Source organism: Monodon monoceros, unplaced genomic scaffold (assembly GCF_005190385.1).
Source record: "Monodon monoceros isolate NGI ecotype Baffin Bay Population unplaced genomic scaffold, NGI_Narwhal_1 Super_Scaffold_10, whole genome shotgun sequence".
Lineage (NCBI taxonomy): Eukaryota > Metazoa > Chordata > Mammalia > Artiodactyla > Monodontidae > Monodon > Monodon monoceros.
This window is the reverse complement of record NW_021703766.1, coordinates 2653123-2664648: the sequence shown is the minus strand read 5'-3', so window position 1 is coordinate 2664648 and position 11526 is coordinate 2653123. Positions and strand designations below refer to the sequence as shown.

The window sequence follows — 11526 nt, the reverse complement described above, 5'->3', positions numbered from 1 at the left end:
ATTGCGTGTGCGGCGGGCTGTGCGTGGGCGAACGCGCAGCGCAGGAGTGTGTGCACGTAACCGAAAGTGTGTCCTCGGCGGTGGGCAGGCCAGAGCGCTCGTGCAAGGGTTGGGGCGCCTGAGCTGTGTGAGGGGTGTTCTCTGACGTATGGAGGCCGAGGCTGTGCGCGGTGCTCAGGATGCCTGCGGTCGGTGGATGCTGGCTGGGCTCTGGGAAGTGGGAGTGGGTCTGCCAGCGCGCGTCTACCTGCGCGAAGACAACCGCACACGACGCGGTCACATCCCACACTCACCCTTCCCCTGCCGACCGACCCCTGCCTGCGTGCGGAGCCGAGGCCGGGAGAGCCGAGCGAAAGCGCAGCGCAGAGAGAGAAGCTGGCTTTCTAGTCTCCCGCGAGCGCGCTCCGCCAGGGCAGGCTATGCCGCCGAGACCCCCAGCTCCTCGCATGGACGTGCCAGGCGTCCCGAAGGCGACGAGGCGTCTACCGCCGAAGCCGAAGGCGTCGGAGCGAGGAGGGGCGTCAGCGGGTTGACAAGGAGGCCCGAGAAACCCGAGAGGCCGGTGGGCTTTGAAAAGCGCCGCGGGGCCGCACTCCGAGCCCGGCACACGCCTCCCGCCCCAGCTCGCGCCGCGGCACGGCGTCCTGGCTCCTCGCGACGACCCGCGAAAACACCCCTCGCCTCCCTCCTCCGAAGTCTGCGAGCGAACAGCACTCACCTGGGTCCCCGCGTGCGGCGTTGCGCCCGGCTCCTGCGCCATCCTGCGCTCGGCGCCACCGTCCCCCCTACCCCGTCCTAGCCCGCACCCCAGCGCCGGGAGGTTGGCGGGGTAAGGCTGCGTGCGAGCCCCCCGCTGCGGGCAGCCCGGCGCGCGAGGGCCGCCCGGGCCCATGCTCCCCGCCCGCGCAGACTGCTTTCCGGAACCTGGCTTGGCGCTCAATGTCAGAGGCCCCCGCGGCGGCGGCAGGCCGAGCCCACAGGGGCATTAGGCCAACTCCCCCCCCGCGCACGCGGAATTCTCTATTATTATTATTAAAGAATCCCCCAGAATGTGTTTACGTTGAACCGTATAAACTTCCTGCCAGGGCCTTTACCATCTGCGAGAAATCGGAACCTGCTCTTGGGAAGCGGGGACACAGGGACTGCGGGGCCAAATAGGCGGGTTTTCAGTGTGTATGCTGGGGGGGGGGTCAACTGAGTTATGTGTGAGCTCAGATCAGCGTGGCTAGTGTGCACATGAGTGGGAGTAGGTGCGAATTGAAGCTCCTGTGGGCCTTTTGTGTGCGCGTGAGTGAGCGCACGAGTGGGCACGCACATGCCTGAGCGCCGTGTGCGCGTGAGTGGGAACGAACGCGTGGGTGTGAGTTTGCACGTCTGAGTCTGCGAAATTTACCGGGTTTGCATGTGCATCAGTGTATGCATGTGTGTGCACGAGTGCACAAGTAAGTGAAATGAGCGTGGCCGCCTGTTCGGGAAGCCCGTGAGATGTTGGTCTCCGCAAGGCCAGAGGTTCTCACTCGCTCCCCGAACAGCCTGCGGCGCCGGAGACAAAGCGGCAGCGACCCGCCCTGCGCTTTCGTTTTCCGCCCGCGCTCGGCTCCATCGGCTGCCCGCCCGCTCGCGCCGGGCTGGGCGAGTCCGAAAAGTCCCGGGCGCGGCGCAGTCCTTCCCGGGGCGGGGAGAGTGGGTAGGCGGTCCATCGCGGGAACACACGCCCGCCGGCCGCGGGGACCCGTAGCCGAACCGGCTGCGTCCGCGATGGTCACGACCCGGCGGCCACGGCCGCCACTGCAGTTGCGATTTGCCACCGAGCAGTACGCGTCGGGGAAGGCCCGGGACCCGGGGTGCGTTTCCCTCCGCGCGGGCCGGGCAGAGAAGGCGGGGGGCCTGCGCGCAGCTGGGCTGAACCGCGGGCCGAGGGCGCTTTAACACTTGCTCGCCAGGTTGGTGGAGGCGGGGCGGGTTCTGCAGGCGGACGCTGGGAGGCGAAGGTGGGGGCACTTTAAGCGCCCACCACCGCGGGGGCCGGAGGGGGGCAGGGAGGGGAGAGAACTCCTGGAGGGTCTTACGCTGGCCCGCGAGACGCCGCCGAGAGACAAGGCAGAGAGGGCGGCCTCGGCTGGAGTCGTGGAGCCGAGCGCCGCGGGTGGTGGGGACCGAGCGCTGCTCCCCGCGGGGGCGCACGGCCACCGGCCCGAGAGGTGGTGCCTCCCCCGCAAAACCGGTGGGGGTCTTCCTAGCGGCCTCCGCCCAGGCTGCAGAGAGCCTGCTCTCAGCCTCTGCTCGGCTCCTTCGCTTGTGGGAGGGCGAGAGGGAAAGAGGGAGGAGAGTAGGTGGGGGGAGGAGGCAGCTGGAGAGAGAGGGGGCTCTGCGCCAACCGCCCGCGGATCCATCAGCTCCTCGGGGAGGACGAGCGAGCGAGCGAGCGGGCGGGCGGGGGAGGGCGCGCCGAGGCTAGCTCGGGAGAAGTGGCCGCCGATGACGGCAGAGGTGCAGCCAGCCCCGCGCGCGCAGCCCCCTCCCCCTTGCCCTCCTCCCCCTCCCCCTCCTCTTCCTCCTCCTCCTCCTCCTCCCGGCTCGTCGGCGGCGCAGAGCAGCAGCGGCAGCGGCGGCAGCGGCAGCAGCCACCCGATGTCTTCGGCGCCCGAGAAGCAGCAGCCACCGCACGGCGGCGGCGGGGGAGGCGGCGCGGCCATGGACCCCGCGTCGTCCGGCCCGTCCAAGGCCAAGAAGACCAACGCCGGCATCCGGCGCCCCGAGAAGCCGCCCTACTCCTACATCGCGCTCATCGTCATGGCCATCCAGAGCTCGCCCACCAAGCGCCTGACACTCAGCGAGATCTACCAGTTCCTGCAGAGCCGCTTCCCCTTCTTCCGCGGCTCCTACCAGGGCTGGAAGAACTCGGTGCGCCACAACCTCTCGCTCAATGAGTGCTTCATCAAGCTGCCCAAGGGCCTCGGGCGGCCGGGCAAGGGCCACTACTGGACCATCGACCCGGCCAGTGAGTTCATGTTCGAGGAGGGCTCCTTTCGGCGGCGGCCGCGCGGCTTCCGAAGGAAATGCCAGGCGCTCAAGCCCATGTACAGCATGATGAACGGGCTCGGCTTCAACCACCTCCCGGACACCTACAGCTTCCAGGGCTCCGCCGGCGGCCTCTCGTGCCCGCCCAACAGCCTGGCGCTGGAGGGAGGTCTGGGCATGATGAACGGCCACTTGCCGGGCAACGTGGACGGCATGGCTTTGCCCAGCCACTCGGTGCCCCACCTGCCCGCCAACGGTGGCCACTCGTACATGGGCAGCTGCGGCGCCGCGGCGGCCGGCGAGTACCCGCACCACGACAGCTCGGTGCCTGCTTCCCCACTGCTGCCCGCGGCCGCCGGTGGGGTCATGGAGCCCCACGCCGTCTACTCAGGCTCGGCGGCCGCCTGGCCGCCCTCCGCCTCCGCGGCGCTCAACAGCAGCGCCTCCTACATCAAGCAGCAGCCCCTGTCCCCCTGCAACCCCGCGGCCAACCCCCTGTCCGGCAGCCTCTCCACGCATTCCCTGGACCAGCCGTATCTGCACCAGAACAGTCACAACACCCCAGCTGAGCTGCAAGGTGAGTGGGGAGGTTGAACTGTCCCAGTCCTGAGGGGAACACATCTGTGCGTGCACTGCAGACCCAGCCCCCAGAAGCTGCTGACCGCCCTGGGCCACAGCCTGCGGCCACTTCTGTGCGGTGCCAAGCTCCCCAGGGTGTCTCTCAGCCCCACCTCCCCCCATTTGAGACGCGAGTGCAGCCTGGAGCCCCCAGTATAGACTAAGATGTCGTTTTCTCTCCTTTTCTGTTTCAACTCCCAGCTGCTGGCTGCCCCAGCCTGGCCAGGTAGGCCCCATCCTCACCAAAAAGACTTATTAGACTCCAATATTCTAAGTCCCCTCAGGTCCCTTAGCCCCCTCACACCTCAGCAAGTTGCCAGGATGGAGCCAGGCCCAGCCCCGGACAGCTGGCTCACTCTCCCCACTCGCCCCAGAAAAGCTGCGGGAGAGCCGCCTCTGCTCTGAGCCGGGCAGGACGGAAGAGTTAGGCCCAAAGCCGGCCGGGCTGCACGCCTGCTCAGAGGCTCAGAGCCCGGCCTTTCAGGAATCCGGCCTGGGCCACGCGAACATTGAGTCGGGGCATTTTGTGGTGACAGAGGCAGAGAGGGGACCCGATCGAGGGTCAGAGTTGCAGGCCCCCCACACAGCCTGTTTCTCAGGAGCCAGGTTTTCAGGTCTCCAGGTACCGCCCCACCCCCAATCCTCAGAGAAGGAAGGTGCACAGCAATCTTCCCCTCTGAACCCTCCATCTCGGCACCCACTAGCAGCCTTCTGGGCCTGGTTCTGAGAAGAGATTGGAGTGATCCAAGCAGGGGCCTGCCAGGAGTCAGCTGTCAGCAGCCTGTGGGGGGAGGAGCCGGGCCTGCCTGGAGGCTGGAAGGGTCTCTGCGCCGGGTTGCCCAGCTTGGGCGGCTTCAAACTCCAGGCGGGCTCCAGCTGTCCCAGAGGCTCGGTTCTCAAAGGGCCCTTCATTTGAGAAGCCACCCTTGGCCCCCGTGTTGGCCCCTGCCGGCCTGGCTGGCTGCTCTGGGGCCACCGCAGCCTTTGGGGTTGGAAGGTGGCTGCCCAGCACCAGGCACAGGCCCCAGGCTGCCCTGAAAGTGGAGGCCGCTGGACCTTCTCTGTTGGCGCATCTCGGCCCCCCTCACCACTTCCCCGTCAGCCTCTGGAAGGCCCCGGCCCAGGCTTGGTGTCCAAAGTGGGAGAGGCCCAGCCAGCAGGCGCTCAGGGGAGCAGGGATCCTTGCCAGTGTCTGGGGATCTTCCCTTTGGGCGCCGGCCCTACGGAGACCGGGAACTCAGACATGGGGAGGCGCTGTGGAGGGGAGGCCTCCAGCCCTGCGCCCGAGCCGGGCAAGCCTGCCCCGTGCACCCCTCGGGCAAAGGTGCTTCTCCACCTGGAACTCTGGCCTCCGGAGGCTAACCCTTTAACGTCCCCTTTCCTGTCGCCCTGCCCTGCAGGCATCCCGCGGTACCACTCGCAGTCACCCAGCATGTGTGACCGAAAGGAGTTCGTCTTCTCTTTCAACACAATGGCATCCTCGTCCATGCACTCAGCCGGCGGTGGCTCTTACTACCACCAGCAGGTCACCTACCAAGACATCAAGCCGTGCGTGATGTGAGGCCACAGCCCCCGGGGCCCTCCGGGCAGGGGCTGGCCGGGCACTGGGACTTCGGAACCCATCGCCAGAAACTGCTTTATTTTCGAGGTATGACCGTCGGCAGAAGAAAAGGGTTTGACCCCTCCCCGACCGGATTATTCGGGAAAGGAATCCCCGAGGCAACGACGGAGCCCCGCTGTCGGCACCTCCCCGCCACCCGCTCAACAGTTTCTTTAAAATGGTGGTGGTGGGGCCTGATCTGACTGCAGCTGTTGAAAAATAAATACCTATTTTTGATCCTATTGAAACCGGCTGAGAAGGTGCTGTGTTGGGGAAAAACCCTCAACATCTAAACAAGCATTCTGCTGAGGTCTCTCCCCCTCTTCCCCTCCAATGGCAAAAGTCGGGGAAGAAGAAAGGCAAACATGTGAGACCGTCATTATCAAATACTTTTATTTTTTGGTTGAGTATTTATCTTTTTATTTTTAATTTTTTTTGAAAGAATGTCTTGGAATGCGCGTCTCCTTTCAGAGCCATCTTTTGCAGGGAAGGGGGGGGGTAAGAAATCGCCTTCTCCCTCCCCACCTCAGAAGTCCTCCAATCAACCACAGGTGGATCCTTGTGCGAATAACTTGCATTTCTGAAGCCACTGCTCATCTTAGGAAAGAAACCAGAAGGAGCCCAGAAGCGGCGGCTCTCGGGCCTCTGCTGCCGTCCCCCTCCGCCTTCCTCTCCCTCCTTCTCTTCGGTGTTTTTGGTTTGGTTTCTAACTTTATTTTGACTTTTTTGGTCGGTGTTTTTCTCCCGAGACCTGGCTGTCTCCTGATCTCTACTGTAAACCTTCTGGTGGGAGAGTGAGGAAAACACGGCGCCGCGGGGACCGGGAAGGCCCGCTGAGTGCTCGGATTCAGGATTGCGGTGACGCAGAAAGGTTAAGGCACTTTTAAAAAAAACGATAGCAAGGCTCATCCTGTTATTTATTCTACTTTCTTTCCCTAATAATCGAAACACCGCATAGGCTCCTCCGTTTATCAGTATTAATGGTGTAACTTTGTTGGCAATATTTGCCGCGTAGATTTTTTTTTTAGGTATCCATTGTAAATTTGAAACTAAGTCCGATCTGTGTAAAGACAAATTTCCATATGTTTTATATAAATAAATAAATATATATATATATAAAATGAAGGCCCCCCCCCTTTTTTTTAGTATTTTGGCTGCTGGGGTGCAGCGTTTGTGACACGTATTTTAAATTTCCTTCTGCACTGTATAAAAATGACAATTTGAGGATGTTTTTGCCTTTTGTGTATTTTTTCCTAAAAAAGAACAAAAATAAAAATGTATAACATTTGTACATGGCCTTTAATATTGTATCAACTAGAAATAAAATCGCATGAGTATTTTATTGGGATTGGAGAATATCTTCCAAATACAGACAGAAACGAGCCTGGGATCTCCAGCCTTTTTTTTTTTTAATTTAAAGTATGGATGATTCTTAATCCTTTTTTCTTCTTTTTTATTTTTTGGCTAATCCTTCTCTTTTCACTCTTCATTTCACACTGAAGTGAAATCTGGACGAGAGTAACTCTTTTTCTTGGCTTCTGTTTTTTAAGAAGAGCCCTCTCCCCCTCTAAATGTCGTTTCTTGTTTTAAAGAAATAAGCAAACGTTTAAAGAAAAACTATAGTTGTCCCTCCCCCAGGGAAAAAACATATATATACGTATATATATATATATATATATATATGTATATACGTAAAATATTTTACACTTTTGTTTTGGCCACTCCAAGACCAATGAGAATTGTACTTTGAGTTTCAGACTTTACTGTTCCCATATTCTAGCTGTTATAAATCATGGAACACCATTTAAGGTGTTTTTTTTTTGGTAGGATTTTTTTTTTTTTTTTTTTTTTTGTGCCCTGCACTTGGTTTTCCCCAATGGAGAAGCGAGTAAAATTTGAGCAGGAAAAAGGCTGTTGGTGGGAGAGCAAGGTGATAGGCATGTTTCCAATCTGCTTACATTTCCCCCTAAATCATTAGGGGAAAAATCCATTTTAAAAAGTCTGTCTCCCCTACTGACCCTCTTTCTATTCCAATTCCCAGCTACCTAGGAAAACAAACACAATAAAGTCACATTGTCGGTGCAGCCGTTCAAGACCCACCGCAGTTTCTCCGCATCGTGGGGTCGTGAGCCTCTGAACCTGCTTCTTCTCAAATTTGACATTCTGGACGTGAGGGCAATTTCTCCGGTGCTCTGTTACATCAAAATTATCAATAAACTCGCCCAGGCAATCAATGCCCCAAACTAACAGCTGTCTATAAAACCGAGATAAAGGGCACAGGAAAAAGCCGGCGACTCCGTCCCTCGGGGTCTTGGGCAGCCGAAGCGGCGGGCCCGGGTCTCCCGGGCAGCGGGCGGGGCGCAGCTTCATGGAGGGCGGAGGAGGCACTGTCTTCCGGGGCAGAGGCCACCTCTCCGCACCCCGTGCCTCCCGTTGGTGCCCAGAACGGGGCCAGAGAAAAGCCCCCAGGCCTCCAGTGCAGGAACGTCGTGCGGGGCTCCAGACAATCTTGGCAGGGAGGCAGGCAGGCAGGAGTGGGGCCCCCTGCTTCCTCCATCGGAGCCTGCGCCCCAATTAGGATGGAGGCTCCGGGGAAGTGGGGCTGATTAGGAGAAACCCAATGCCAGCCCAGTCGGCGCGCTCCCTGTCTTCTCGGGCAGCGTCTCCAGCCCCCGCACCCACTCCCTTGGCCCCTTGGTGCGCCCTGGTAGCACGTGGCTTTGGCGCCGCCGGACCAGAGTGGGGGATGGGCGGCGGCGGCGGCGAACCCCAGTCTCCTGTTCATATCCCCCGGAGCGCCTTCATTTCAGCAAGATCTCCCGGCATGCTCACGTCCGGGCCAGGCCAGGTGGGAGGCACCCAGAGGGGCCTGTGCAGGAAAACCAGTCCAGGGATCAGGGATGGGCCTGGCCTGCCTGGGGCCTGACCTGGAGCCTGGGGATGAGAGCAAAGTCCAGCCTTCCCCGCGGGGAGAGTGTGGCTCCAGGCACACCCGAAAGGGCCAGATTCTACAGGCATAATTGCCTCCACACCCAGGACCAAGATTTCACGAAGCCGCCCGCTGCCCCTGAGCAAGACCACGTTCACTCGAGTCTTCCCCAAGGCCCATTTCGGCCTGGCTCGCACAGGGACCACGGGGATGAAGCTCCCACCACCCGTGCCAACACAAAAGCGTGCACGGCTTGTGCAAGTTACCAGCTTAAAATGCAAAGGCGCTTCTGAGTCCGGTGCAAAATCACACGCCCTGGGTGCATAAAGGGGTATCATTCTAGCTTAGGGACATTTTCGAGAGAATTAATTCAAAAGTTCTGCACACATCTTTAGGGGGTTTGTCCTGGAACAACGCAGTCAAAATACCCCAAGGGTATGAATACTCCCCAAAACAATAGGCCAGGAGGTGGGGCAGCGGCCAGGATGTTCACGATAGGGCTTCTGTTCGTGGATTACACCTCCCGTGGCAGTTCTCTGCGCAGGGCCCACGGCTGGGACACAGCTGAACCTCGGCTGCAGGCCATCGCAGCCCCAAGCGGCAGCAGCAGCAGCGGCGCCTTGGCGCAGTGTCCCGGCTCCCCAGCCCCTGGCAGACACGAGCTGCAGGCCTGGCGACCAGTCGGCACTCAGGGTGCGTGCTTCCGAAGGGAAAGTGCCTGCCTGGTCCTGCCGTTTTCTTTGCCCTTTGGGGCTGGAGGGCTAGGGACAGGGAGGGGAGTGGGGGGGTACTGAAGGCCTGGCTCCCCGCCTGCAGCTCTCCTGGAAGCAGTGCAAAGATGGAGCTAGAGTCCCAGCTCCAGCACCACTTGACCTGGGTGAGACATGTTACCTCGGAGCCTCGGTTCTCCTCACCTCAGTGGTCAGCGAGGTGACACCTGCCAGGAGCAAGAGGACAGCCTAGCTCCAGGATGCCCAGCCAGGAATGGCTATGAGGTGCGCATTTCTTATCCTCCTCCCCTGGAGTGTGGGATGGGTGTCAAACGAGTTGCAAGAACCCATATTCTACAAGGCCTCCTGCTCAGGGACTCGGGCAACCAGCTTGGGAACCACTGGACGCCCCATCTCCCAGTATGGCGCACCTGGACTTTCCCTCCGTTCCCAGGGAGAAGGAAGACGTCCCACTTGGCTCCAAAGATGGAATTCTAACGTGGGGCTGAGTCAGGAGTTCGGTTCCGATGTGGACCCTCCCCAGGATCTCCTAACCCTGCGCTCAAGGGCTTCACTTCTGAGGGTGGTTCAGAGCGCGGCCCAGGAAATGCCCTCATCAGAAATACTAGGGGTGTCTGCTCACACTGCAGGTGGGGGCGGGGGCAGGTGCTGAGAGTCGCTGGATTAGAATCTCTGGAGGTGGGACCCGGGAATCCACAGGCTCACAGATGTCCAGGTGGTCCTGATGGGCGCCAAGTTTAGAGTCTCTCGTCCAGCATTCTCTGGGCTCCTGAGAAAACCCCGGTGCAGGAGTCTCACTGTGGCCTCTGCTGCCCCCTCCCGCCCAGTGGCCCAGCCAGCTCGTGGCCATAAGCAGCAGCAGGTGGGGGGCACTTGGCGCCCAGGCGAGCAGACACGGGGCTCGGGTTTGTGCAGGAGGCGCCTTGCGCTGGCCACGCGGCCGTCCTCTCTCCACACCACCTCTGTCCACCTTCTCGGCAGCCCTCTCAGGCAGGTCCTACAACTTACTGCTCTCGACTCCAGATTCAGAAATGAGCTCAGAGAGGTTAGGGGACTTCATCAAGACACTGCTGGTAAGAGGTGGAATTTGGACTCAGACCCAGGACTTTCTGACCACAAAGCCCATGTCCCTAACCACTGTGCCCCATGGCTCCTGGACACCCATTTTCCTCCAGCCATGAGGCCTAGTGATAAAAGACGGAAGCTGAAGTGTGGTCCGTGACCCAGCCTCTGCCAGCCTCCTGCCTCCGCCGGGGAGATGGCAATGGTCAGGGGCAGCACAAGGGACTGGGGTCCCTCTGATCCCCCTGCCTGCATCTGGATGCGGGGGGGAGGCCCTCCTAGCAGCCCCAGCTCAGACCCCTGATTTTCACCTCCTCTCTGGGACAGTGGACCTGGTTTTCGTAGGTTCCCACCACCGACCTCCATGAGAGATCCCTTCACTTCCTTGGGCCCCTCAGTCCAACGGAGAAAAACTCAAACAAAAGATGAAACTCAAGGAAGAGAGGCCAGCTGGGGCAGCATATGTGGCTGCGCCCTCCTGCTCTGCCTCTGGAATCTTCTGGGTACCAAGAGCTCAGAGTTCTGGGCTGCTTTAAGGAGGGAGGCCCTTGTTTAGCATCTCCCGCTGGCAAGCCACGCCCACTCACGATGGCGCACTGACTTATTGCGGGACCGAGACAAATCATGGGCCCTTAACAACCGTATTGATCTCTGTGCTCTGGGGATAGGCAGGGGAAGAGGGACAACTGACTCTGCAAGTGTAAAATACCATTGGCACGAAACACAGGACAGAGGAAGCATCTGGCACAGATTCACTCATTCGGGGACACTGAGTACCCACTGCCCTCTGCCATCGGGTCAGACAAGACTCAGCGGCTGACACACCCCTGCTGACACGGGTCAACAGACCAGCGCACTGTCTCCAGCACCAGGATGCCTGGGGTCGGTCGTGTCAACACCCTAAAGAGGCAATGTCACCAAGGCCAAGGCAGCCCAAGCCCCCAGCGGAGGCACAAAGCTGGTGCTGTTCAAGACCCCCGTGTGGGCATGGTCACCAAGGTCCCCTCCAACTCCTACAGCACGGGCTGCCTGAGGACGCCGAGAAGGGCGAGCCTGTCCAGAGTGGACAGAGGCGCTGGGGCTGGTGTAGACTGTGCCCTGCGGCTGATTTCCTGCAGTTCACTGTGTCAGTGGGGTGGCAGCCCAGGGAGAAACGCTGCAGCTGGACAGTGGTCTGAGGAGTAACGGTGGTGATAAGCCTCCCCAGGCTTATGTCATTAAAACCACGGCATCACACCAGGGAGGAGGCACGGGCTCCGTGAACCCTGCTGTGTCAGGGTTCACGACCACGGGGCATGCCGGGCCCTCAGATTTCCCCTGGAAAAGGAGACAACGTTTCTGTATTTGGAAATTTCCACCAAAGCCAGCCCCATAGTTCAGCACACTGTGTTTCTGGGTCCTGCTGTAACACCTTTGCGTGGTCACAGCTTGGGGTGAAGCAGGGAGGGCTGGGCCATCTCTGTCCAAATGGTCAGAAGCCTTCCCTGGGCAGAGAACTCGGGGCAGGGGACCCTCCCCGGGAGAGGCGGCAGCCTAGCACCTGAACGGTCCCAGGGATTCCGCCC

The 11526-nt window shown here is 60.1% G+C and overlaps 1 protein-coding gene across 1 annotated transcript; it reads left to right on the top strand.

The window, feature by feature from the left end:
- The first annotated feature begins 2593 nt into the window (after positions 1 to 2593).
- On the top strand, positions 2594 to 6500 carry FOXF1 (forkhead box F1). Its single transcript, XM_029239847.1, has 2 exons — positions 2594 to 3598; positions 5040 to 6500. Exons 1-2 carry the CDS (start codon positions 2632 to 2634, stop codon positions 5198 to 5200), a joined length of 1128 nt encoding a protein of 375 aa, XP_029095680.1. The 5' UTR covers positions 2594 to 2631; the 3' UTR covers positions 5201 to 6500.
- Positions 6501 to 11526: the final 5026 nt, after the last annotated feature.